Raw genomic sequence first — 23,718 nt, 5'->3', positions numbered from 1 at the left:
CTAGCTGGAAGAGGAAGTCACCTCCATCAGTGCTTACCTGTACCTGCACCATAGACAATGGTGTACTTATCAACAGCAACCAGAGCTGGACGCCACAGTAACAAAGCTTTGGTGTCAGTGACATTCACTGCTTTCAGGTCTGTGGGAGGGTCAGGGACTAAGAAGGATAGAAAAGGTAAATTAACAATAGAAAACAGCAATATAACAGCTTTTGAATGTGCAATGCCCCTAAAAAAAATGAAAGAAAAGCTTTCAAACAAAGACACACATTGTCACAATAATGGCTGTACTACTTTAAATGGTACAAAAAATCCCCCAAAAGTGATGAGTTTATCTAAATTAAGATTCTCCAGATTTACTTGGTGGATACAGAAACAGATGGGGCTAATTGTTGATGCCCCCTACAGATTAGGTCTGCTAACAGCCTTTCTGCCTATAAGTCTCTTTTAAAAACCTACCTTTTTACCCGTGCTTTTAACTGATTTCATCGTTAATTTATTTTACCTTGGGTCTACTGGATGTTTCTCAGTGTTTTATCATTTTATTTTTGCTGCTTGTCTGTGTACAGCACTTTGTGCAATCTCTGACCGTTGGAAATGTGCTATATAAATAAACTTGACATTGACATTGAAAAACATATCAGACTATATTCTAATATTTTTGGTCATTTTGTCACTTTTGTATATTTTTATTGTAGTTCTTTTGTGTTTAAAACATGTTAGTTTCAAAGAAAAGCCTTCAAACTCACGAGTCACGACAAAGTCTTTGATAGGATCGCTCTCATCCAATCCGAGGGTGGAGATAACGCTGACCTCATATGAGGATCCAGGAGAAAGCTGAGACAAGTCGAGGGTGGAGTCCTCAGAGTCCACTGACACTGAAACTGGTTCACCTGCATGAAGGTTAAAGGAAATCAGTCCCTTTTGGATTGTGTAAACTCTAAAAACCCAAAGTGTTGTGGTCAAGCTGCTTTTAGGCTGGAGTGAAAATACAGTGATCCCTCGCTACTTCGCGGTTCGTTTATCGCGGATTCACGACTTCGCGGATTTTTTCTTTGGAGCCTTATTCAAGGGAAATTTGCCGAATCGCTGTATTTTTCACCGATTCGCTGCATTTTGTTACGCAAAATATCAAGAAATTCCTGTTTTTTTCATCAATTTCATCATAAAATGCACTTTTTGTAATAAAACTATAAAAAAACCAAGTAAAAATTTTTTTTCTTGAGTTTTACCCACAAAAAGAGAATGTGATCATACGATAATTCAATATAGTACTGTACTGTAAATATGGTGTCCCTACTTCGCGGATTTTCACCTATCGCTGCCAGGTCTGGAATGCATCTACCGCGATAAACGAGGGATCACTGTAGATATGATTACAATTTGAGTTATAAACCTAACAATGATCTTTTTTTTGCATATTTATATCATCTAATAAAAAAGGACAATAAAAGATTGACGTATTTTTCTTTCTTACCTTCATCTGCATGGATGTATGTGACTTTGAAACCGCTAACAGGACTTTTTGGTTTGGTCCAAGACACTGTCAGAGAATTTTCTGTCACCTTACTGAATACGATGTTAGATGGGGGCTCTGGGCCTAAAAGGTTCAACAAAGGCAATCAAAGAAGTAAAACTCGAAGCAAGCTGAACAATGAGACGAAAGTATGTTTAAAAAAGAAATCTCAACAAAAGACACAAAACACCACAAACAGAACAAGTATTCTATACGGAAAAGACAAACAGACAGATTTTATACAAGGGAACATAACGGTGACTCAAAAAGTGAAAATGATGTTTTCATTATTATTTGTTCATTCAGATGTTTATTTTAGTGTGCAATGAGTTTATGTATATATGCATGGTGCAAACATATATACAGTATACAAATAATATACTCAAACATTAACGATTATGCAGGTGATGGATCCTGGGCAGCAGCAGCAAAGGAGAAAACAAAACAATTAGCAGCTCAAGTCAAACCTGCAATTAAAGAAAGAAGAAATGAATGATGATGATGCAAAGAAAAAGATCACTTTGAGAGATTTTTAAAATCAACACAAATAATCAGACATTAGATGACAGAATGAAAAATCTGGAAAGTAAAGCTGTAAGTGAAAAATAGTGTTTATATTTGGGGTATCAGTCATTTAGAGAGTAACTTAAACTCTAGAAACTAGACTAGAGTAAGATTGTTGTAACTTGATATAGTAGAGTCTTTTGTTGTCCAAGATATGCAGAATTTTTTATGTTTAAGAATAATTTTATTGTCAAATAATACCCATGCCATAGTTTCATCCTGGAGAGTGCTGGTGCATTCTAATATTTGAGTCCAATAGTCCACCCATAGATTGCTTTCCTACAAGTCCACCTGAAAAGGTCATTTGAGCACATTTTACGTAAACTTCCAAACTGTATTTTGACTGGATTAACTAATGAAACATTTGCAACACTTAAAAAAAAAATCTGCTTTTGCAAATGAAATCTTCAGTTGAAAAATCAGAGTGACCAAATTTGGTCTTACCCTGGTTTAAGTGAAAGATGAAGGGGTGTCAGTGAAGCTGACTGTTAGCCTGAATGAAAGAAAGCAGCAGTGAATGTGTGATATTATGTTGTTACTGTTGTTTCTTTTATGTCAACTCAGTACACTGTATGATTAGACCAGAAACATAGATTAGAGCAATTAAAATAAGGACTGTTTATGGTGATTCAGGCATTATACTAGTATGACCCAATATGAGGAGTTCTTCAAGGCTGAGTGCTCAGTCTGCTGTTGTTTATAAAAGCTTATGTTAGGACAAATTAAATGAAACAAAAATAAATAAATAAACGAATGACATGAAAACTATGAACTCACTTAGGGGTATTAAAGAAATATTTCTAATGTGTAAGTTGTTTTTTAAAGTCATGCTGATGCTAACCAGGAGTCATGGTTTAAAAAGCATTACTTCAGTCCTCAAAGGTTCAGACTTTTCCCCCCAGTCAGGTTTAGGGTCAGGGTTAATTGACTAATAAACTAATTTGTTCAAATATAGTTACTTTTGAGTCCTACACATTCTGTTCTACCAATCAGTCATTTTCAAACCAGTTAAACCTAACAGTGCCCATGCAAATCTGAGATTTAACATCAAATATGTGGCTTTAAAGTAAAGAGAAATGTGGTTATTATGACATAATTCATGAATACGTGTACTCCACATATTCATGGAAACATCAAAGAAATAGTACACACACACAATGACACAAAACAAGTCTCTCAAAGGAAGTGTTTGACATCAGTGGGTTCAAAACGAACAATAAAAACATGTAAAAATGACAGTGAATTTATGTTCAGGTGAGAAAAACATAAGATGACAAATCTGAAACGGCCCATCTCAAAGCTTACAGCTTTCAAGAGTGCAACACTTGAGCGTGAAGCATTTCATGGAAAAGTGAGGAAGTATATGCCCAGTCATACTCAAGACAAGTGATGATTAGTTCACTGTTTTAACTCATTGTGAAGTATAGACGAAGACGGCGATTGACTTTTTCACACTGAACAGACTGAAACTTGGGTGCGGTACACAAAAGTGAGAAAAGAAATGAGTCAGTGAAACAAGACTTGACAACGTTGACAGGGAGGTTTCACGGTAGAGCAAAAATGTATGTTGTTTTAGTGCCACCATGGCTTGTACCTGTACTGATGACAAGCTTCTGCAGTCTGGACAGAAGGCCAGGACCTTTTCCAAGCAAGGTCAAGGTGTAATCCGTCTGCGGAGGCAGATGCTCAGAGTGGGAAGAGCCGGCACTGCTTGTTGATTGGGACACTGTGCTACCTTGGGTTTTTGGGGCTTGAGTAACAAACTCGTCAGGCACCCAGGTTTCATGGTCTCTGTTATTTGATGCTAACACTTTGATTTGTTGATCTTTATCTTGTTTTTGTGTATTTATGATCTTTTGTAACTCTTCACGTTTCACAGATTCAGTTCCACTACGAACTAACTTTTTGTTCTTTCCTTGCGGTGAGTCCCATACCAGTGTCAATCCAGCCGATGTGCGGTTTGTGACTCCGACAAAGTCCAGAGATTCTCTTGTGACTTCAGGAGGAGAAACTTTTGGCACCGTTCCTTTTGACAATTCAGTGTCAGTTGCAAATGAACTTTGCACTGGAAGATTTTTTTCTGAAAGCCCACCATTTGTTTGGGTGTCATGAAGTTTTTCTGTAACGGTTATTGATGAAGGTTTTCTCTTGGGTGCTATGACTGGCCTACCTTGATTTGCAGCTGCATTCCTGCTGGGCTGGTATTTGTCCATGTGGCTGTCAGGATCGGTGCCTGTTTCTGCTTCAGTCAGAGGTCTGCCTCCTTTATCCAACTCTTTTCTCTGTGTGTTGATGGCAGTTCTTTGGCCATTTGTGATGGTTCTTTGGGTTAAGAGGTAATTTCCCTGTTCTCCAGACTGAATAGATGGGAAACCTTGAAAAGACCTGTGGACATTCTGGTTTTCAGATTGTATATGAGGGTTTTGAAAGCGACTGTCTTTATCCATTTCATTTGTTTGACTTCTGGGATTTAAGTTGCCCAGATTTTGCTTTCTAGTTTGGAAGAACTTGCGTGTAGGAGCTCCATGTGGATACTGACGTCTCAAGATTGTAAGAGTTTTGTTTTGAAAAGACTGACCATGTAGACGTGGTTGACGGAAGGTCGGGCGACGAGAAAAAGCCACGTCCCTCCCCCCAGTGGTCTGATGGAAATGATTGGACAGCTTTGTCCCTACCCTGTCTTCGTTTCCTTCATCTACTGGACCAGTGTCAGATGAATGGGTATATTTAGAAAAAGAAGAAGACAAGGTTGGCATTTGAGTGGGAAATGATTTTGGTTTATGTGCATCTATTTTAGGACTAATTGATTGGGATGGCTGAGTCAAGTGCCGTATATTAGGATGGGTTTTATTCTGGGAAGTTGAATAACGCTGACGTTGGTGACTACCCCTTAGAGGATGTCGGATAGGGAAATTTGCTCTTCCCCTCTGTAAAGTTTTGGGGCGTTGTTCAATCAAAGAGGGTACAGGTGATGTTTTTGCATCTTTGTTGCTGATTGCATCTTTTACAGGTAAAGTTACATCTGCCTCTTTCTTTGAGGTGTGATTCAAATAATTGGGGGATTTGTGAGAAATTCTCAGAGTTTGACGAGTTTTATTTTCAAAGTTTGAGGATGGACGACGTATGAAACCCAGTTTTTCAGTGATAGGGTCAAGTTCGTTGCTCCCAAGTAAATCCAATTCCTCTGAAATGGATGATGATGATGATGACGATGATGATGATGATGATGATGATGATGATGATGGCGATAAAGAGGAGACTGATGAAGGTGGTGCTGAAGTAGTTGATTTTAAATCTGAGAGAGGTGATGAGGATGAAATCAAATACGTTAGTAAGGATGGTGGTTTAACTGCAACAGATGAGCGAGATGATAATTGTGAGGTTGATCGGAAGGTTGACGAGGATGAGATTGAGGCCAGTGGCTTTAGTCCTCTTAAAATCTGAGTGCTCACCTTTTCTGCATCAACTGAAAGGTTTAAAGGTCTGGACAGGTGAACTGAGATCGTGGTGATATTCATGTTTTCAAAAGTATCGGTTATGAGTTTGTGTAAGGGATCTGGTGCATTGTTGAGAGCTGTCTCTCCACTAGAGGGTGCCTCACTTGGATTGGAGTTTAATGTGTTTACTTGCAACCCCGTTTCCTCTTCCTTGCACTCGTGCACACATTTTACATCTTGGCTTTGCATATTCCCAGTTGTCATCAGAGACACTGAATCCATGTCACTTTCTTTCTTTGCAAAGCCAACATCTGGTTGACTCTTTGAGCCGATAGTTGGTTCCTCTGAGCCACTTTGTCGGTATGTTTCAGTGTTACTGCCCGTCATTACAGCTGGGTTTTTGTCATCTCTTCTCTCAAAGCGTGAGATCTCCTCATTGGGGTCTGTCATAGACTCCCTGCTGGTATGGACATCTGGAGTAGATTTTTCAATTTGAATCTCCTCTCTCTTGTTTGGCATCATTGGGATTCTTTGTCTAAGACCAGGCACATGAATTCGTTCTCCAGGCATAACCTTAGTCGCATTGAAACGAAAAGAGCCTGTGAATTTTGTAGGCCTTCCCACATATCTGGGTCTTGTACCATTTTGTGTCACCATTTTGCTAACCAGTGGTTTAGTTCTGGCTACTATAGTTGCTGAAGACTTCCCGACTTTTACAGAGTCAGCATTGCTCCCACCCTGCTGGTCAAATGCTCCAACCTTGGGCGCTGGATCCAATTCTTGGTCCATACCGCCAACATCTTGTTTTGGGGCTTGCATGACCTTGATGGTCAGCTCCTCTGCAGTAACCCTTGAGAAAGTGTAACCTAAAGATGTGAGAGGAGTGAGCATTTGGGTTAAATGTTAGGTATTCTCTCTCTGTAGTAATTAATCCTGATCTCTAACAAAGGAAGAAAAGCAAGTTTAATAAGTATCAATATTTGTTCAAATAGAAAGATTAAGATTTTATATTTAGGGTATTTTTCAGTAACAAGAAGAAACAACAAATAATGATGATGGTGACTGTGTGGAACCTGCAAGAGAAAACTGATGGAGGATTAATGTTTCGCTTGTTCAAACTTGGCATCTGTGTTTCTTGTGGGGGGAGAGAATATGGCTCAGCTCCGCAGCAGATGTAGAAGTTAGGGCATTACTTCATTAACTTTTACACACTTTACTGTAATGTGTTTTATACGATGTGGTGCTGAGTATATGAGGTGTGTGGACACGTATAGGTTCACTTAGCAGCAGCACAGCTGCCCTCTTTTGGCCTAATATACAAACTTTTGATTCTAGGAGTTAATCTGACAATGTTGCCATGGATTTAAACCAAATGTCCCTCTGTTGAGATTGTTCAATGAATAACTAGAAATGGTGTGACCACATGACTCTCTGGGTCTCTGATTGATACATTTCCTATACTTACCAGGTACTACCTGGGTGGTAGCTGGCTGGCTATGGACCAGGCCCTTCTCCGCCACCAGCAAGACGTCGTACAAACGTCCCGCTTCCAGCTGCTGAATATGAGTTGAGGTTTGGCCAGGTGGTATGATCATTCCTTGACTCTGCCCTGCTCCATCATTGGGTGTGACGGTCAAATGGTACCTGTCAACCTGCCCCTGTGACGGTTCCCATTGAACAACTGCTGATGTGGAAGTTGTCTTGACAACTTGGAGGTTGGTTGGACCAGAGATTACTGAAGTTTAGAAAGATGAAAATAAAATTTTAGGGAAATGTGGAAAGACTCCTCCACACATTTTAACTTCACTCAGCCCCCTTGGCATTACTTCCCCCAAATTCATGGTCTCACTCAGTCTTCCTCATCTCCTTTGGACCACGTCCCCGGAGTTATTAGATTACATCTTTCATAGTGAGGCAGTAGGAAATCTTTAATCAAATTTTGCAACATGAGCTGATCTCATGTGCCAACAGGTTAGTCAGAAGTCCCTTTTCCAGCCAATACAATGTAAACTCCAGTTCTATACATGGGAACATTTTAGATTTGTTATTATTACTGCCAACTTTAATTTATGTCTGATTTCATCTTCAGCTACACTCAATCGTGCTTCTTCAAAGCATCAATACAAATCAAGATTAATGTTGGGTATTTTGTATTATTTAATATTTAAAGATACATTGTGTAGTTTTTACCAATAATTTCTGGAAATATCCATCAAAATGTTGAAAATGAATGAAATTATGCCCAGTTGTTGAAAAATATTGGCGGCTTCATGACATATAACCATAAAAATTAGGTCTAAAATACATGGGAGCGGGTCTAAGTCTCTAGGCGACGCCCTATTAGATGCCATGTTTCCTTCTACGGGAGCCCATGAGGACAAAATGCATGTACTGATTTGTAACAAACGGTTACAAAACTTTCGTCATCCTTAGATGTTGTTGTTTTACACATTTACCTCTTCACTTGTTGCCAGTGATGAAAGGGAGTCTGATGTGCTTGTTATTTTGCTGATGTTTGGACTCCCCAGGGCTTTTTGTCCCTAATGGGCATCCCTTGGTAAGGTCTTACTCCAACACAAAAATACTGCTTGCTTGCAATGATTAAGGTAGCTACTGCCCCCTATTGCCAGAATAAATACACACTGTCACTGTAAAACAAAGCCTTCAATTAAACTAAGACCATGTTTGGTATTAAACTTCTTCTAATAGTTAAGATTTTTGCTTAAACTGGACTAAAATATGACAGCAAAGTTACAAGTAAGTGTTATCTTCAATAAAATGAAAAAAATTCAAGAATCTCACAGGTCATGAATTCAGTCGTGCTCTCAGCGCCCCTCCTGCCACTGATCTCTCCCACAATTGTGGCGCTGTACTCCTGACCAGCTGCCAGGCCCGTCTGGGTGAATGTGGTCAGGCTTCCTTCTACCTGTGAGGTTATCTGCTGGTCATTCTCTTTCTGTGGAGTTCAAACCAAAAAGAAAATAACAGTTGTTAAAGTCTACAGGGATTTATGCCCAGATGTCAGTGGGGAAGCTCAAATCAATCCCTTGCATAAAACCAGTTATGCACTATTACAACACCCTTTTAGCTTTCAGTTCTGGTAAATAATGAATTTAGTTGCAGTAGCTTTCCAGCAACATATATATATATATATATATATATATATATATATATATATATATATATATATGTGTATGTGTGTGTGTGTGTGTGTGTGTGTGTGTGTGTGTGTGTGTGTGTGTGTGTGTGTGTATTGTTTTTAAATTTCCTTTTGAAAACCTGTAGTAACTGAATTTCTTCTGATAAGAAAGGGTGAGATTTCCTGATGGAGATGATAATAATGGTGATGTCCATTTCCTTTAGTTAAATGAGAGTCTTCAAATGCTGCTCATTAAATTGATGCTTTCACACACACACACACACGTAGCCCTGAATTCTGATTATTCTAATCATGAGTACAATATGTGTAAAATCAAAAGCTGCATCTTATTAAATGCTCTGCTGACAGCATGTGAATGGTTACCATGCTGTGCCTCAAATGGACAACAGCTGGTTGTTATGGTGGTCACTATTTTGGTTGCCTGGATCAGTGTACGTGTGCCAGAACACTTTCATTAATTTCCATCTGAATGAGGGTGACATCATTTTAGTTGAATCTTTGGATTATACAGACCCCGACCTTATGGTGTGCTGACGATATGGGGGTTGAGCGTTGACCGGGTCTTGGAGCTACACTGGAAAATAAATCTTTAAAGCTACACTGTCTCTATGATTAATTCTAATAATATGGAACGTTAACACACTTCAACTTTAAGTGAATGTGTATCAATAATTTCAGTGAACTTGACAGAAAACCCTTTTTTCATACAAAATCATATAACAATCCTCATGTAATAATTAGCAAATATTTTAATTGTTCCTAATTTATTGTTCCTATGCATCAACTAAAAAGAGATGACCTCAAACTAATATTTCTACCCCATATGAATAGTACTGCTCAAAAAAAGACATTACACTTTAGTGGTATTAGCCAAGGTAGTCTAGGATGCTTGTGAAGGCTTAATGTCTGTTTTGCTGCTACAGAAGAAATGACTGAAAGGCAAATGATAACAGGCAACAATAAACGGAACAATATAAAATATGGCATAAAATAAAATGTGGTGAAAACAGAGCAGAGAAACTTTCAGAATTTATAGCTGCCAGAGCCAGCGTACTCAGACGAACAAATATAAAATGCTTTCAGAGAAAATTACTGAGTGGAGATGATGGTTACGCCCACAGAGAAGATGAAGTACATACAGATGTACAAGCAAGCGGATATTTATGCAGCGAAATAGCATTGCACTGTTGAATGATAAATAAGCAGGGAGGAGAAATTCTAAAGTTCCAGCATGACATCAGCACCATTTTAGAAAATTGTTTTACGCCTGTACATTTTCTGTATTTTAGGGTAATGACAAAAGAAATAAAACACCATTACATTCTAACTACACAAACATTTTGATTACACTCTACTAACAAAGCATTTGTTAGTAAACTGACCAACCAATCAACCGACATACCGACTGACTGACCAACTGACATATCAACTGACTGACCAACCGACCAACCAACCAACCAAATGACAGAAAGACAGACGGACCAACCAACCAACCAACCAACCAACCAACCAACTAACCGACATATCGACTGACTGACCAATCAACCAACCAACCAACATAAAAACTGACTGACCAACCAACCGACCAACTGACATATCGACTGATTGACCGACCAACCAATCAACTGACAGAAAGACAGAAGGACTGACCAACCAACCAACCAACCAACCAACTAATCAACCAACCAACCAACCAACATATCGACTGACTGACTGACCAACCAACCGACCAACTGACATATCGACTGATTGACTGGCCACACAACCAACCAACATATTAATTGATCGACCGACCGACCAACCGACATATCGACTGATTGACCGGCTAAACAACCAACCAACATATTAATTGACCGACCGACCAACCGACATATCGACTGATTGACCGGCCACACAACCAACCAACATATTAATTGATCGACCGACCGACCAACCGACATATCGACTGATTGACCGGCTAAACAACCAACCAACTTATTAATTGACCGACCGACCAACCGACATACCGACTGACTGACCAACCAACTGACATATCAACTGACTGACCAACCGACCAACCAACCAACCAAATGACAGAAAGACAGACGGACCGACCAACCAACCAACCAACCAACTAACCGACATATCGACTGACTGACCAATCAACCAACCAACCAACATAAAAACTGACTGACCAACCAACCGACCAACTGACATATTGACTGATTGACCGACCAACCAACCAACTGACAGAAAGACAGACGGACTGACCAACCAACCAACCAATCAGCCAACCAACCAACATATCGACTGACTGACTGACCAACCAACCGACCAACTGACATATCGACTGATTGACCGGCCACACAACCAACCAACATATTAACTGACCGACCGACCGACCGACCAACCGACATATCGACTGATTGACCGGCTAAACAACCAACCAACTTATTAAATGACCAACCGACCAACCGACATATTGACTGACCGACCAAGCATTCAAACGACATATCGACTGACTGACCGACCAACCAGCCAACCAACTGACCGATCGACCAACCAATCAACATATTACCTGACCAACCAATCGACCGACCAACCAACCAACCAATGACAGCCATTCAAACTAACCAGTCTTTTGAATGGCTCAGAGGTGAACAGTACCCAAATGAATGGCTCCCTTTAAAGAGGTATAAGTCCCATCACTACAAAAGGCTAAAACCAGTAACTTGCTTTCTAAATATTTTAGAAAGTCCATGAGTGGATTTTAAAAATAAGTTTCTTGAAGCATAAATGCAAGTTGTTTACTGCTCCTCTAACCAATCTGATGAATTTGATGACGTAAGAAATGAATTTGTTTTTTAAAATAAAGCTTGATGGAGGCTACTTTTGCAAATACATCATTAACTATTTTTTTAATTATACCGTCATGTCTCTTTTTAGAAAAATTCCCCAACCATCTTTTCAGAAAACTGTATTTTGAGTGTGTTAATCTCCTCCAAGGAAATACTCTGAATAACAAACCGGTGAGACATCTTCCTGTTGCTGTTTGCACACTCCTCTGTTTAAAAACCCAGACTGATGCTGTAACCTGGAGACATTAAGCAGTAAACAAGGTCCATTGTGTTCACGTAGATAATCTAAATGAGGCAGTGCAGCATTTGAATGCTCCTGATGATCGGCTGCTGACATCACATTGTTTACCAATAAACAATGCATAGAGATTATTTTCTTTCTCTCTTTCAATCTGTCTGTCCGTTTGTTTTATTGTGACACAGCTGTGCCTCCATGGTGATGTCATCCTTTTGGCAGCAGCCATGTTTTTGACCGTGTTTACACATCTCCATGACAGCAAGCATCGCACATCTGCATCCTTTTTCTCTGAACAAGTTCACTTCACTCAATGCTCTTGTGTTTGACCACACTCGGGTTAAATCTCTGAAGTCTGCACTGCTTGTTTGTCCTTTTGCCTCACATCTTAATTATTTTGTAAAAGTAGAAATTGTAAAGAAAAAACATGGAGTTCTGTCATTTATTTAAAAACATTACTAAGCAATGCATTTGCTGGGGATTAGTTAAAATCATTCAAAAGCAATGACTGCAGAATTTTGAAGATGAAGCCATGGGAATAAACTTTGATTTCCAAAATTGCACATTTAAGTTTTTTCAGAGTGTCGTGGGATCATTTGAGTAGCATAAAATTTTTTTTTGCTCTTTTATGAATTTCTCTATTGTCTTAATTTACCTTCACTTGATGGCAGAAAAAGTGTATTAATCCCAAATCTATTACAAAATGCCAAAGATCAACATTAAGAGCAAAGTGTGTACACAAGTGTAAACTGTAGGCAAAAGTTAGATTCAGAATGACTAGATCATTACATAGAGCTTAAAGTTTAATACGGGTCTTTCTTATGCAAAGATGCTGATTTTAATTTTTTTTTTGCCAAAATACCAAATGTTTCAGATTTTTCTACTATACTTCTAGTCACATCCATCCATCCTTCCATTGGAATAGCAGTAGCTGGTAGAGCGAGTTGTCCAGTGATCAGATGGTTGCAGGTTCGATCCTGCCTCTGACCAGAGAATGCTGCTGTTGTGTCCTTGGGCAAGACAAATAACCCACATTACCAGCTGATGGTGGTCAGAAGGACAGGTGGCGCCAGTGTTCGGCAGGCCTCGCTTCTGTCAGTGCACCCCAGGGCAGCTGTGGCTACATTGTATCTCATCCCTACCAGTGTGTGAATGAGTGAATGGCTTATTGTGTTGTGAAGTGCCTTGGGGGGTTGTAGAACCCTAAGAATGCGCTATACAAATACAGGCCATTTAACATTTACCATCCATCCATCCATCCACCCACCTATCTATCTATCTATCTATCTATCTATCTATCTATCTATCTATCTATCTATCTATCTATCTATCTATCTATCTATCTATCTATCTATCTATCTATCTATCTATCTATCTATCTATCTATCTATCCATCCATCCATCCATCCATCCATCCATCCATCCATCCATCCATCCATCCATCCATCCATCCATCCATCCATCCATCCATCCATCCATCCTTCCTTCTATCCATCTATACATTTACCCATCATCCATCCACCCATCTATACATTTACCCATCCATCCATCCATGCAACCATCCATCCATCCATGCAACCATCCATCCATCCATCTATCTATCCATCCATCTATACATTTACCCATCCATCTATGCATTTACCCATCCATCCATCCATGCAACCATCCATCCATCCATCCATCCACCCACCCACACATCCAACCATCCATCCATCCATCCATCCATCCATCCAACCATCCATCCACCCACCCACCCATCCATCCATCCATCCATCCATCCATCCATCCTTTTTATGTTCTTTCTGTGTTTCTTTTCAATCTCCATTAGTTTGGTTGGATAAACAGTGGAAGTGATGTCGTCAACACAGGTGAGGCTCTGAAGATGGCCACTGTGTGATGCAGAAACTGTCAGCAATACAATATGAACACTGCTAAGCTGTGTACTAGGCAAGGAAAATACCAATGAAAATCTATCCACCCATCACTGTATTTCTAGGTATTTTCTCATGTTCATCTCTTCCAAGCCACTATTACAGCCATTACAGTCTTAACTCCACAGTGATGTCATAATTGGGGCGATCAATGTTCTCTTAAAAACAATTACAGTACTGTTGTGTATGTTGGGAAAACATGTAAAGGAAAAACTCCGAACATGTGCAGTGAGGCGGTAAACTGTCCAGAGTGTGAGCCGTGATCTAAAGCAGTGAGCTCTCTTTTCATCTCACTGACAGATTTGAATCTGAATGATTTAGAAAGTGAGGCTATGCAGCATTTCCTTTGTTCCGCTGCCCTCTCTGTCCAAGTCTCCCTCCTAAACACGACTCATAAATACCTACGCAATTAGTAACTTTCCAGTTGTTTAGTGTCCTCTGCTGCAAATTGATCACATATGTGGGTGAACAGATGGTCCTCCTGATGAACATCTGAATCGCAACGGTTGTGATGGTGAAACTTGTGATAAAAGCTCAATGATTAATCTGAGCTTGAAAAAGACGTCAAAGTGGACTTTTGTATTTACATAAAACAATTCAGACCACTGTGATGTTTGTGTTGTTGGTGTCCAGTGAGATTCTACCAACAAAACCATAGCTGTTTCATTTTGAGTTTGGAACCGCAAGTGTGTCATTTTAGAATGAACTTTATAATTGACTTTATAGATCCCACAGTGGGGAAATTCACTTGTTACAGCAGCACCAACATTTCAAATAAATAACAAAGATACAAATAATAACAAAGGTACATGTATATACACATAGGCACTAAGCTATTGTTGTAAACTTCAACCAGTATAAACCACGAATAAAAAAATCCAACACTGCAGCATACTTAATAGGGATGGGTACCGAATTCGGTACTTTTTAAGGTACCGACCGAATTCCATAGTACCGACCGAGCACCGATTCACGTCATTTCAAATGGTGCCTCGTTTCGGTACCCGTCATTCACAACGAGAACTTGCCTAGACAGCTGCGCATGCGCAAGACCGTTATGTCATCACTCGCTGTGAGCCAGTTGTAAACAGAGCAGCATGGTAGAAAGAACGCACGCTAAAGCTTGGGTCCACTTCACTAAATGTGATGGGTAACTGGGTGATGATGAAACCAGCGACAACGATCTAAGTGAGACATCCTCATCTTAATCTGCTCCGGTAGGTAAATAAAATGTTTAAGATAACGATGTGTTAGCTTCCTTTTCGCAAATGGTGCGTTCGCTTTCTCCTCGGAACTCCGAATTTCAGACTAGAAGAACACGAACGCGCACTAAAGTTTGGCTTCACTTTACTAAATACGACGGGTGATTGGGTGAAGATGAAACCAGCGACAACAATTAAAGTGTGAGGCATCATCGTTTTAATCTGCTCCAGCAGCTAAATAAACTGTTTAAGATAACGTTAGCTTGATATGTTAGCTTCCATTGCCACCGTTATCAGCTAATGGTGCATTCGCTTTCTCCTCGGAAATTCTAACTTCCCAGTAGGAAATATCAAATGAAAAAAGACGGCAAAAGGAATGAAGATACACAGTAAATTTAGTTCACAGTAAAGATGTTTGCTTCAGTTTAATTATCAGCTTATAAAACTACAAGGACGATGTTAAAATACAAACAGTTGAATGTTATTTATCATGATATTTATCAAATATTGTTATATATTGAGAAAAATATACATTTAATTATAAAAGAGAATTAAAATAATAAACACTCAATAGTATCAAAAATTGGTACCATTAAGTACCGGTGTCGATTCCAAGGTACCGGGAATTAGTACCGGATCGATTCAAATGTCAAAGGTACCCATCCCTAAAGGGACACAAACATACTATGTAAATTCAGTATTGCACAAGTATTGAACACATTGAGTATTGCATTGTTGTTTTTGTGTTCTAGGATAATGCCAGTACAACTTAAACCAAGGAGTTATACACTCAAACTAGAGGGGACCTGTCCTTTCAAGCTGTATCTCCCAGACTTTGGAACGCCCTGCCCCTGTTTCTTCGTGTGGCCGACTCTGTTGATTCTTTTAAAAAGCAGCTGAAGACACTTTTATTTAGACAAGCTTTTATGTAAGTTGACCTTGTGCTCCTGTCCTGTTTTGCCTTTTTATGTATACTGTGAAGCACTTTGTGATTTTATCTGTGAAAAGTGCTATATAAATAAAGTTTTACTTACTTACTTACTTATTATTGCAGAGGGGGTGAATGGCCTACGGAAGCATTCTGTTTTACATCTGGGATGTCTCAATCTGTGTCTGAAGGAGCTGTCCATGGTCTCCACAGTGGAATGCAGTGGTTTGGAGGTTTGTTTGTTTTTAAGATGGAGGTCATGTTCTTCAGCATCCCTCTTTCACACATCTCCTCAACTGTATCCAGTGGGCAACCCAGAACCGAGCTAGCTTTGTGAACTGGCTTGTTCAGTCTCTTTCTGTCTCGGTCAGAGCTGCCTGCACCCCAACAGATCACACCAGAGTGAATAACAGAGCCAACAACAGCGTGATAAAAGGATTTTAGCAGAGGGCAATTAAGTCTGAAGGACCTCACCCTCCTCAGGAGGTGGAGGCAGCTTTGGCCCTACTTATTCAAAGCATCTGTGTTGTTAGACCAGTTCAGTTTACGGTTGAGGTAAACACCCATGTACTGTAAGGGATCTACCACCTCAATGTCTGCACCCTGGATGTTTACTGGTGAGTGAGGAGTGCTTCTCGGGGCATCAATCACCAATTCCTTCGTCTTACTGGTGTTCAACCAAAGGTGGTTACACTCACACCAGTCAACAATGTTCATGATGACTGACCTGTACTCCAGGTCATTTCCCTCAGACACACAGCCAACAACGGCTGAGTCATCAGAGGACTTCTGGAGGTTACAGCTGCTGGTGTTGTAGGAGAAGTCAGAGGTATAGAAAATGAATAGAAGAGGTGAGAGCACTGTACCCTGTGGAGCTCCAGTACTGCACATAACCACCTCAGATGTACAGTTGTACAGCCTCATGTACTGTGGCCTGTTGGTGAGGTAGTTGGTGGTCCATGCAGTCAGATGTTTGTCCACTCCTGCACCCCTCATCTTTTGCTACAGTAGACCGGGCTGGATGATGTTGAAGGCACTTGAGAAGTCGAAGAACATGATTCTCACAGTGCTTTTTTGCATCTCAAGGTGATTCAGAGCCCAGTGCTGCAGGAAGATTAGCTCGTCCTCCAGGGGCGCAGATAGGATTTTCAAACTGGGGGGGAAAAGTTCAAATGTACCCTCCCCCAAGCACAAACACACACACACAAGCATGCACATACACATGCACAAACGACTGCAAGAGCCTTAAATAGAGCTCAGTCAATTTGTGTAATTTCATCCAATGGTTTATGAAAAAACTAACAATTTTATATACGTGTTTGAAGCCATTATGCAATGGAACGCTGGCAACAAAGCTCTGCCTGATCAACAATATCCAAATCAGTCATTTGTTGTTCTCTCAATCGATTACTAACCAAAACCTCATGCTTTATGCAAAACATTAAATCATTTTCAGCATACCAATCTTTACAGAAAACATAAAAACCCCTTAAAAACTGCATATAAAATATATATTTAATAAACAATATTCACTTGTCACTTAGAGCAGTGGTTCCCAAACTTTTCAGCCTGACCAACAGAAGTTCCTTCTTATTGTTACGTTATTTATAGATTTTCATTACATTTGGAAAGTTTTAAGTTATATATACATAAATAAAACTCTTTTAAAATTTTATATTTAACTTATTTTTTATGATCATGTGGCACACTTTGATTTCCACATGTAACGCATCGGCATCTGCCTCTTTTTTATGGCTTTTTTTTTACATTGTTGCTACGTCTGTCACGTTAGCGGTGTTTTACCATCATTTCTACATCCATCTCGTCCCAAAGAAGGGTAAACCAACATCAAACCCAACGTTTGGAGCTTAGAGTCAGTCATTACCAGACAAAGCGATCAGTCAACAAAGACCAGACCTGCTGGCAATTATACGTTTTATCTAATATTTGCGCTCTTCATGCTGCGCCCATCTCCTCCTCTCCCCGACTGGGAGCCTCTCGGCGGGAGGCGGTTTTCAAACTCTAAAAACTCCCAAACTTTGCTCAGCCTGAAGGTTCCACATCTCCACTATCTTCTGGTGTAAAGTAGTAACTTCATGAGGGATCGTATTTGTAGATGAGACTTGTTAAAGTCAGCAATGAGGCTTTGGCGCTTATAACGAGTAAGTCCCAACACTGACAACAACGTACTGAATCTAGAACCAACATGCATAAACAGACAGATAGGTCCCACCTACTTACACTGTTGGTCTTTTTTAAAAATTCAGTAATTGTTGCTTGCCCTTTTTGCTTTATCCTGCATCCTAGCAGCAACCACTTTGGCGCCTCTGGAGTCGGTGTTTGTTTACGTCATGCTGCATTCAATGTAATTGGAAAAAGGAGCTTCAAGCGCTTAACCTCCGATTTTGTTTTCTTTCTGGCCTTAGTTGGGGGGACGGATCGGGGTCGATCTGAATCTGGGGGAGACAGATCCCCCCTGTCTGCCACCCTAATTGCGCGCCTGTCGTCCTCCACCCCATGTTTGTTTTTCATTCAAATTGGAGTGGGTCTATTTCCGGGCTCACCACTGAATGTAGATGAGTGAGGATGAGTCTCTCCACAGTCTTCATCAGATGGGAGGTCAAGGCGACTGGTCTGTAGTGGCCTGGATCCCAGGGATGTGATGTTTTGGGAACTGAAACCACACAGGAGGTCTTCAACAGAATGGAGACCTGCTCCAACCGAAGGCTCAGGTTGAACATGTGCGTGACCACTTCATAAAGTTGGTCAGCACAGTCTTTGAGCAGTCTGGGGCTGATCCCCTTAGAATCTGCAGCTTTCCTTCTTTTAAGCCACCTCAGTTCTCTCCCCACTTGGTCAAATGTAAGTGAGTAATACATTATATTGTGATCATTCTTCATTTCCAGCAGTCTTTTTTCATATTGGCAACCAAGCGGTGTTACATGATTTCAAAGTATTTTGGAAGTAGCAAGATTAGTGACACCGATCAAGACATTTTTCTATAGATTGGAATCAGAATGATATGACGACATTCAGCTGATCGCCTGTTTAAGGTGATAGAAGTTAGTTTGAGGAGTAGCTCAGAGGGAAATGAAGGATAATACGAGTCTTACTCTTTGTCAAAATATGCAAATGTATCTCTTCTGATTGGCTGACAGAGATTGATTTTGAGACAACACAGATGAAGACATTCCCAATTTTGTCCCTACCCATGATTGTTTTTGATCAAAAGTCCAATTTGTAGCGCTTCAGTCTTTAATGTGAAACATTGGCATTTTGTGCTAATAATCAGTCTAAGATGATTAACTGGGTAAAGGCTGCATGTTCAACTTTAAGATGGAACAGAATGAAAAGCCATCTGATTCATGTGAACTACTCAAGAGGCATACACCTGTGCTACTGCCCCATCTACAGGTGACAATACCTCATAACAACAAAAAGTTGTGAAAAAAGGAGAAAACTTAGACTCAGCTGGATCTTTAGACAAGGTTGCATTCAAGTTCTCACAAAGCAGCTGCAGCAGTGGATGATTCAGTGATGTTTGTGTTGCCAACACTATCACCAACAGCACGCCTGCTCTCTGATTCCTGAGAGGGACTGAAAGTACCTTGAAATCCGGTTTTAAGTGGAATCACTAAGGAAATGCATCACGTCTTTTATGAAAGAAAAATGAGGTGCTAGTGTCTGTTACAGATAATCTGACCGCAGAGCTTTTCCTGCAGGGATGAATCTAGTTATTTTACTGGCTTGAAGAAGGAGCCCCAAAAAAAAGTGTGATGGGGTGACAATGGACAAAAACAAGAACAGGGTCGTGTCTTGCTGTAGTAGCTTGGCTCATTGAAAATGCCTGTTATCAATGATTAATAGTAATAATAATGATAATGATGATTGTCAATATTTTTACAACGTAATACCACGTTCATTTAATTCCTTTTGACATTTTATTCTTAGACAGAATTACAGAAGCAGGGGCGTGTCCAGGGAGTGGCCTGGGGTAGCACATGCCACCCTTGGAATCTAATTGGCCACCCCAGGTGCAACCACACTAATTTACCTTTAAATAGGCTTTTCATTGTCCACAAAAGGCTTGGGGGTAAAACAAAAAAAGCATAACCATTGGTGCCACCCATGCACAAAGTTGTGCCTCACCTGGGCCACCCCATTTTAAAAGATCTGGACACGCCACTGTACAGAAGCTCAACATGATCGTCAGAAAAATTTGAGTTTTTGCAAAAATGTGCAAATATCGTTTTAGAGATTCTTTTCCCAGCCCCCGGATTGTGTGAGCAGAGTGGAGGATTCACTAAAGACAGAGTTCACAACCAAGACACGACTGAAAAAAAGATTTCAAGGATAATGGCTGGGAATTCAAACGTTGGATGAACATACCTGGCTGGAGAAGGTGATGTAGTAGGTCTCATACTGAACAGGAGGTGGAGTCCAAACCAAAGTGACAGATGACTCTGTGATGTCTCGAGTACTCAGCTGGGAAACACCTGTCATTGCTAAAAAAAAAAAAGAAATAAATAATCATGTGCATTTTTGTTTTCAGCAGTTCTGTTTGGTTAGTGGCTGAATTATATGTAAAACTTTATTTCTAACAAAAAACATAAATAACCCAAAAGAAACAAAAAAGGAAAAGAAGAGAGAAAAAAGTCTATTATTAAAACAACTGAAATGACCACAGAAGGATTAACCACGGCACGGCAGCGAAATGGGCCGTTCCGACCCCCGCAGACAACAAACGGCAGCGAAATGCTCCGCGCGCAATTACAACCCCCCCCCCCCTCCCACTCTAAAGCCTGAGTCATGCTTCTGCGTCAGCTCCATGAGGGACAGACACGCACGGATTGACGGAAGCGTTTCGCTCTCATACTTCCCCGTTTGCTGAAGGGGTGTTACAAAGCAATTCTCCACCAGGACAACAGAGGGCGTAGCATAGGTAGCAGTACAGTGACGTCTTACTATTTCCTTGGAAATCACTTCCACAGTCTGAAAAATGGCAAGCAGCTCGACAAAGAGAAGTTTGATCGAGTTGGGACTGTGTGATCTAGACGAAGAAATGCTTATCTTGCTGAAATACCAGCGAAAGCATTAAAGGAGACAGCGGCATCGGTGGGATGTCCGTCCGCTAAACAGGTCTAGGCAGACAACAAGCGAATGGCGTCATGATGGAAGAGATCTCAGGATTCTGGACCGACCAATCACAAGCATGCATTCTCCGTCTCGTTCGACAGTTGTTAAGAAAAGTGGGCTCGACTCCATACGTACTTGCATGCATGCCAGGGAGCCTACACAAGGACGGATAATGGCGTTGCGTGTCTCCGCATTGACGCAGAAGCTTGACTCAGGCTTAGAGGTCCGCTCTGCGCCCCCCGTTCCCCTGCTCACCCCTGCTGTAAATATTTCTAGGTAAAACACTGGAAGCTAACATAAATGCTAGCAGTTAGCTTTTTCGGTTCACCAACAGTCGATAAATAGCACACGATGAAGGCGACAAGGAACAGGAAGTTTTACATCATGGTGGAGGCTGGAAGTAAAAGTCAGAGAGTCTTTGAAGGTGAAGCAAAGAGCTGAAATCAGAGTGAAATCTAAACTAGTTTGAGGGAGCTAGAATAGGCTATGAAATCATGGACTGATGGTGACCTGGCTTTGTTGCTACTGGACTTGAAAATAATAAAAATGTTTGTCCAACAGAGTAGATCTTTTTTTACCTTGTGGCATTTCATTTGGCTCGTGTTTGCATTAGCTCATTGCTACCACTAGCTACAGCAGGCTGTGGCAGGGTTGTTTATGACAGTTGTAAGTCCGTATGAGGGAGATGCAGTAAACTTATTGAGCATTACTTTAATGTTTTACAAGGCAAAACTGAATAAAAGCACCAACAGAAAAGAAAATAGAACCCCTTCTCTTATGTAACAAAGTAGAACACACAGACCCGCATTCATCAATTTGTCCTTTTCTCCGTTTCTTTCCTCTTTGAGATACAGATCTAAAGCTGAGTGATGTATGTATCATAATTTGTTCCTAATCCCAGCCAGAAGTGAAATCATCTGTTTCCTGGCACAGAGGATTTAATCTGATCTGCTGGTTGAAAAACAATACAGCACAGATATCAGGGGTGGTTTTGTCATTAAGAATTGTGTCCAGCTTTTATGATTTGCAAGTCACAAGGGTCTGGTTTCAGATTATGGAGCTGACATTCAGAATTTGTGATGGATCAACCTGAAACAGATATAATTTTTTTACTGGGAACTGTCTGGAATTGAACCAGAGCTAAGAGGGGATACCATGAGAGGGATTGCATATGGCCTTTTTACCAACTGTTATTTTGTCTAAAGTGAACATGTGTACATTTCTGTTTTACTTTCTTACTTTGATTATGGATTTATGATCTAGTTTTATTTATTTTTTCATTATAGTACAGATATTGACCGTCAGTAATATTTTGACAGGATCACATACAGTAGTGGAGGTTGAAGCTAAACAAACTCCCTCTAGTGGCTGGATGTGATAAAGGTTTATAGTCCCGCCCCATTAGTGTAAACAATAGGACGTGTCCCTGATTAAAATATAGAATAAAGACATAAAAGCTAATTTTTCCTCCGGGTGTTAACTCTTGTTGATTCATGAAGTTCAAACCTCGTTGTTGAGGTTTCAAATTAGATTTTTTTAATAGTTTAGCCTGAATAAGATGCACAAATAAGCCTCTAACATTGCAATTTCTGGACAAAGAAATATTTATTGGGGAAAAAATAAATAAATAAGATGTTGCTGCAGGATAAGGAAGGAATTCTGTGTTTTGTCTGTGAATAGGATGTGTTCTTGTTCAATAAAGGGAATGAATGAGCAATAAGATCTTAAGGGGTGTTAGAAAAGTTGCATAATAAATAATTTAGCTCATGAAGGTATCAGTCTCTGCTATAAATTAAACATCTGGGGTCTTGTTTGGTGATGATAGTAGATATAATGAGATGATGAGGTGGTGTTCTGGTCTGTGATTGTGAAGAAGCTCTTCATTTAAATTTCCCTCCATGTTGCAGTTGTGAGATTTGGATTGTGACTTATAAAATGATCCTGAACTAAAGTGGGTGAAATCTGCTTCCTCCATAGTGTGGCTGGACTCAGCCTCAGAGATAAAAATAAAAAGAGCTTGATCACCTTTGGAGCGCTGCTGCTCCTCCTCATTGAAAAGATTCAACCAAAGTGGTTTTGTTTTCCCAACACGTCTTACTGGGAGAAGGTTTGTAGCAGAACATGTTAACATGAATCTCTACAAAACTGAATTATTCCACTTTATACTGTAAATTATTTAGGGTTCTTCCAAAATCTGCTTTTATTTTATGCTTTAAGGATGTTTGTGTGCAAGTGTCAACACCCTTAATTTCCTCATGTTCCTTTGTTAGGAAAAAAGTTAGCACACCTCTGTTGTCGCTTGGCTTCCTGGGGCTGGAGGCTAGGAGGGGGATCTGGCCGTCTGGTTGGGGTCTGGGGTGGTGGGTTGCTGGGCTCAGCGTTGGGCGGGGGTGCCTGCTCATCAGCACCCCCAGCAGAAAGGGTCAAGCTCTGGTAACCGGTGATGGTTGTACCCAATGTGCAGCAGTACCGGGACCAGAGTGAATAGGGTGTGTATGGGGAGCATGAGTGGGTGTCCGGCGTGTATTTTTGTAAGTCTTGGGTTGTATGTGTATGTCTGAGCATGAGGGAGTGAGTGTGTGACTGTGTTTGTGTATGACTGTATATGTCAGGTGGGGCCTTTGACTCCTCCCCTCTCCTGGGACTTCTTTTGGTGATAAAGATCATTGTCTCCCCTCCCCCTGCCACACCTGGTGTGGGGGCTTGTGCCTTGGTCTGCCTGAGTGTTCGTGGCTCCCGGGTCAGCGGGTTTAAGCGGGTTTTTGGCGTCTGC

At 40.5% G+C, this 23,718-nt stretch overlaps 1 protein-coding gene across 3 annotated transcripts in view; it reads right to left on the bottom strand.

The window, feature by feature from the left end:
- Nucleotides 1-23,718, bottom strand: part of LOC107394432 (tenascin) — a 44,018-nt gene that overhangs the window by 8,371 nt on the left and 11,929 nt on the right. For 2 of the 3 annotated variants that reach the window (XM_015973361.3, XM_015973362.3), the window contains exons 5-11: nucleotides 20,199-20,314; nucleotides 8,319-8,472; nucleotides 6,982-7,251; nucleotides 3,674-6,382; nucleotides 1,477-1,599; nucleotides 749-892; nucleotides 38-157 (exon numbers count right to left, since the gene is read on the bottom strand). In XM_015973361.3, coding sequence (XP_015828847.3) covers nucleotides 38-157; nucleotides 749-892; nucleotides 1,477-1,599; nucleotides 3,674-6,382; nucleotides 6,982-7,251; nucleotides 8,319-8,472; nucleotides 20,199-20,314 — 3,636 coding nt within the window. The remainder of the gene's footprint in view (nucleotides 1-37; nucleotides 158-748; nucleotides 893-1,476; nucleotides 1,600-3,673; nucleotides 6,383-6,981; nucleotides 7,252-8,318; nucleotides 8,473-20,198; nucleotides 20,315-23,718) is intronic. The other variant, XM_015973363.3, reaches the window with a different exon arrangement.

The sequence above is a fragment of the Nothobranchius furzeri genome, chromosome 19 (genome assembly GCF_043380555.1).
Source record: "Nothobranchius furzeri strain GRZ-AD chromosome 19, NfurGRZ-RIMD1, whole genome shotgun sequence".
Classification (NCBI taxonomy): domain Eukaryota; kingdom Metazoa; phylum Chordata; class Actinopteri; order Cyprinodontiformes; family Nothobranchiidae; genus Nothobranchius; species Nothobranchius furzeri.
Note: the sequence above shows the minus strand (reverse complement) of the source record. Positions and strands in the feature narration are given on the sequence as shown.